General features: G+C 37.0%; 1 protein-coding gene and 1 long non-coding RNA gene across 2 annotated transcripts in view; both read left to right on the top strand.

Moving 5' to 3' along the window:
• LOC107752825 (uncharacterized) overlaps window positions 1-2,910 on the top strand; it is a gene marked incomplete at its 5' end in the record, with an annotated part of 9,152 nt that extends 6,242 nt beyond the window's left edge. The window contains one exon of the mRNA XM_016568889.1: window positions 2,800-2,910. Within this exon, the coding sequence (XP_016424375.1) occupies window positions 2,800-2,910 (111 nt within the window). The remainder of the gene's footprint in view (window positions 1-2,799) is intronic.
• Window positions 219-819, top strand: LOC107752826 (uncharacterized). Its single transcript, XR_001641391.1, has 3 exons — window positions 219-295; window positions 422-502; window positions 591-819. It is a non-coding gene; the product is annotated as an uncharacterized LOC107752826 (long non-coding RNA).
• Window positions 2,911-5,257: the final 2,347 nt, after the last annotated feature.

Genomic DNA, 5,257 nt, shown 5'->3' on the forward strand with positions numbered 1-5,257 from the left:
ATGCTTCTCGATCATTTGAGGAGTCTTGGAGTACGAGCAGAAGAAGAGTGTATTGTTGTCGAGTCAGCAGGCGACTCTTCTAGGAGTGGATTTACATACGTAACTGAGACATTTTCATTTATTAATATAGTTCACACAGGTCTGGTACATGTTTATCATTTTTGTGATGCAAAGCTTAAGTATTAAGATGTTTTGTTTCTATGTTCATTATGTTTGAACTGAACTAACATACAGTATATGATCACAGATCCAGCAGAAACTGAAGTCTGTAGGACTGTTGGATCATTATTCAGAGGTACGAGAGTTCATTAATGCTGAAACAGTCAATCTGCAGTGCTTTGTCAAGAACTGATCATCATTTTATACCTTTGATTTCATTTAGAAAGTCTTGATTCTGTTCATCTGTCCATCTTTCCTGCAGAGATTTTGATCATTCTTAAGACTGCAGTGTTTGCTGCTCCTACTGTGATTCTTCTTCAGATCATCTGTGCAAGAAGAGCTGGTGAGTTCTTCAGATGATTCACATTGATCTGGAACAATCTGCACTCACGAGAGCTCAGTAAATGCTTTTGTGTTGAATTATTTTGCAGGGAGGAAGGACTCGCAGCACCCAGAGGAAATAGAGATTAATACAATATCAGGATAAAATACTCTACAAATAACAGGCCAGATTACAGCAAGATTTATCTTCATATCAATTAATTTTACGGATATTTGCATACAGTTTTGAAGGATCTTTTCCAGTGCTCCATACTGTACTGAATACATAAAATATAATATTAAATCCTTACTTATGAAAATTATATGAATGATTGTCTTTCCACCTACATCATGCTGCAACATGTTTTTATGTCATGCATGCATAAATATAGATTCACAATTTGGTCTTCAAATGTTTGCTGAATACTTATTTGAGTCTTTTTCACAGTCTAAAAGTGTCAAGGGTATTTACATATAAAAAAAAACACATCTCTTGGCTAGATAACTTTAGCTATAAGATTTTTTCCTGCAAGCTAATATATGCTACTGCAAAATTCAAAATCTATAACAAAACAGCAACTGCAAGCAGGGCCGGATTAGGAATTCAGAGGCCCCTGGGCACAATGTCTTGTCCCCATATTGTGTCATTCACAATAAACATAATCCCCGATTCCCCGCCTATGAATTACAGCTATGTAAGTTACGTGTCCAGGAACACAGTGGAATATTCTGGACTCCCTTCTCAGGTTTGGCTCCAGTATATTAAATAAATGCAAAAAAAAAAGAAAAAAAAAGACTAATAGGCCATATGCCTAACAATAAATATTCAAATGAATGGTGCTCTTCTGAAAACGGCCAGCTGGTGGCGCTTGCGAATTCTTTGGTGGCACAGCGTTTTTCCAGCTGAAGATTTGGTTGCTATGATGTGGAATATTCACGGCAGTAACGTATTACTAATATCTCATTTTGAAGAATATAACTGAATATAAAAATGCAGTAACCAGTAATATTAACTTCTCCATTGTTGCTCAGTTGTTGTGCAAGTAGATGGTTGGTCGGTGTAGCATTTGTCCCAATGATTGGATGGCTTGTGACAGTGACGAGCGCTGCGTTTTACCCAAAGTTGAACAGTAATCAAGTTTGCTGAATACTTATTTGAGTCTTTTTCACAGTCTAAAAGTGTCAAGGGTATTTACATATAAAAAAAAACACATCTCTTGGCTGGATAACTTTAGCTATAAGATTTTTTCCTGCAAGCTAATATATGCTACTGCAAAATTCAAAATCTATAACAAAACAGCAACTGCAAGCAGGGCCGGATTAGGAATTCAGAGGCCCCTGGGCACAATGTCTTGTCCCCATATTGTGTCATTCACAATAAACATAATCCCCGATTCCCCGCCTATGAATTACAGCTATGTAAGTTACGTGTCCAGGAACACAGTGGAATATTCTGGACTCCCTTCTCAGGTTTGGCTCCAGTATATTAAATAAATGCAAAAAAAAAAGAAAAAAAAAGACTAATAGGCCATATGCCTAACAATAAATATTCAAATGAACGTGTCCATCAAAGCATTTTTTGCCAGGTGCTCTTCTGAAAACAGCCAGCTGGTGGCGCTGGAACTCTTTGGTGGCACAGCGTTTTTCCAGCTGAAGATTTGGTTGCTATGATGTGGAATATTCACGGCAGTAACGTATTACTAGTATCTCATTTTGAAGAATATAACTGAATATAAAAATGCAGTAACCAGTAATATTAACTTCTCCATTGTTGCTCAGTTGTTGTGCAAGTAGATGGTTGGTCGGTGTAGCATTTGTCCCATTGATTGGACGGCTTGTGACAGTGACGGGCGCTGCGTTTTACTCAAAGTTGAACAGTAATCAAACATAGTCTCGGCTCCAAAAGAAAAAAAAAAAACAGAGCAAATGAACTTATAAAATATTATGATGGCAGTGCATCAAAACGCAGTGTCATCAGTTTGTCAAAAAGAACACAGAATGTTTTACGCACCATTAACACATGAGCAGGTGTACATCTCTTTCGTACCAACTAACATCTTGAAAATACGAACATTTTCATGAGTTCGAAAGTTTATGTCAGAACGGCTTTATGAACGATTCACACAAAAATTAGTTCTGCTCGTGTTTCATGAATGAGGCCCATAGATTGGCGGACTCGAACTCGGGTCGATCGCGTCAAAAGGTAATTCTCTGAGTCTGACTCTCTACTGCCTACACCACCGAAGTCATTGAACTCAATGCGTCTTTTTTAATATTGAGTGTCAACCAGACATTGGTGGGCAGAGCTACTGTAAATAGCGTTTGCAAACAAGCGCACTATTTACACTTAATGTAAAGACACTCCAAATTGTTTTTCTTACCCTCGCTTGGGCCCCAAGTGTGCATGGGCCCCTGGGCCTGTGCCCATAATGCCCATTGGATAATCCGGCCCTGACTGCAAGTCCACATTTTGCTGCCTGGATTCCAGTTTCTGTGAATTGCAGAGATCCATTTGCTACTATTTTTGTAGTTGTGGGTAATGTATAAATTAGACCGGTCCAGTTTCTTGTCTAGTTATATATAAATCACAAAACAGCTCTTTCCCATTTTAGATGTTTATAGTGTTTTCATAGCATTCAAGCTGAACTCTAACGCTGTCACTCATGCAGTGTCTCAATCAGCTCTCTAGCTCCTGAGTGCGTGAGTCTGCGCAGCGCTGATGCATCTCGAACAAGCATTTAGACCCTTTTCACATGACGTCACGCAACTTCTGTTCTGACTCGAAGCAGTGTATTCTTACTTCCGCCGGCACAGTAAAGCACTAGCGCGATCAGCATGGAGTTCACCCAGACACTTATACATCTGTCACAAATACGATTAGAGGATGACTGCAGCTGTCTACTCTCGTCCTCATTCAAGCAGAGGCGTCTGGCATCTCAAACGACCTTACTGAACAACGATCTCCGAGATCTGCTGCTTGAAGTCGAGGGAGGAGTTTAAAACAGAGCAGTGTTACTTTCTGATTGCCGCGACTCTAGTGAAGTGTTTGCTGTCTTTATTGCAGATGAAGTTGGTTAGATATATTTGTCAAAAAAACAAACGTTTTAGATATTTACATGTGGTAAAAGAAAGCCTTTTCATTCAGTAATTTATGCACTGCTCAATACAGCGTCTCTATGTACAAGAATAAAGTTCAACAAAACAAGCTTAAGTTTACATAAAAAGCTTTTACTGTTAAAAGCAGATTTGTGAGCATGTGTGTAAATAAATAGCCTATAAAACGCACGTCAGCTGTTTTTTTTAGATCACATTGCATATAGCCTATAACAAACATAAAATAAAATCGATCATATCACGGCGGTCCTTCTTGCATTGTTTCAATATAGTAATTTATGCACTGCTCAATACAGCGTCTCTATGTACAAGAATAAAGTTCAACAAAACAAGCTTAAGTTTACATAAAAAGCTTTTACTGTTAAAAGCAGATTTGTGAGCATGTGTGTAAATAAATAGCCTATAAAACGCACGTCAGCTGTTTTTTTTAGATCACATTGCATATAGCCTATAACAAACATAAAATATGATCGATCATATCAATAATAATTCTCAAAGAAAAAGAGGGTGTACATGTAAAGTCAAATTAAACGGAGGAATTAAAGTAAATGTAGAGGTCCATAGTTCTGTAGCACATACGGCTTGACGGCGGTCCTTCTTGCATTGTTTCAATATGAAGCAATTTTATTCTTAACTGGATAATATTGGGTTTCTTTTCAGATTTATGGATGTGCAAATATACACAGATAATTTACAGTGTACTCACTATTACAATCATCACAGCGACAACTGAAATAAATCAAATAAATTATCCAGGGAATTACATAAACCATAATAACAAGTGAAATGGTTTTAAGTATATATTTCGTGTGGATACATAATCTTTATCATACAAATCTGAAAGCAAGTCTATAATATTGCTACAGTTGCTGCAAGCTAGCCTCCCAACCATCAAAAGCAGATGTAGAATATCATTCACAAAATAACCTGACTGTAAGTACACTAATTTTATTAACTAACGTACGCCTGTATATTTCAAGTTTTTCCTGTATTTTCCCGAGAAGTCTAAAGGTATAACGGAAGTACAGATACACTTCTTTGCGTAAAAGCGGAAGTTAGCTGAAGTCATTGTGAAAAGGGTCTCTTGTAGAACGTCACCGCTGGCATTAATCAACAACAGGCGGGACCACTCTCTTTTTGATATTATTTTTATTCTCTTTAAACACATCGTTCTTTTAAATGATCTTACAACATATCAGACAAATATTAATTATAAATGTTAACTACATGTGTTCATCACCTGTCTAGCCATGTGTATTTATACTGAAATATACTTAAAAAAAAGTTTTGTCTTTTCAAATCTTCTATCACGTGTCATTATATAAGGTATATGTCGAACGTCACCTGAGCAAACCCACAAAACAGGTCTCATTGCTTCCGTTTGTTAGAGAACGTGCTAACAGCCGTAATAAATAATAGCGATATCTATGGACTTTTAAAATAATCAGTTAAACTAGCTAGCTGTTTTTATGGTTGACATTTTATTACATTTTTATATCTAAATGTTATGAAAAGAATAAAAATAAACAACTTTTAGATATCAGTCCGCATATGTGATGGACATTGGTTATGGTCATCTTTGGTATCTACTTTGAAGGCATCTTGAGTAAAACCGCTTCATATTTAAGGAAGCATATGCAAAACGTTTGAACCGGAAGCAGCG

The sequence above is a fragment of the Sinocyclocheilus rhinocerous genome, unplaced genomic scaffold (assembly GCF_001515625.1).
Source record: "Sinocyclocheilus rhinocerous isolate Xijiao unplaced genomic scaffold, SAMN03320098_v1.1 scaffold2095, whole genome shotgun sequence".
NCBI classification, from domain to species: domain Eukaryota; kingdom Metazoa; phylum Chordata; class Actinopteri; order Cypriniformes; family Cyprinidae; genus Sinocyclocheilus; species Sinocyclocheilus rhinocerous.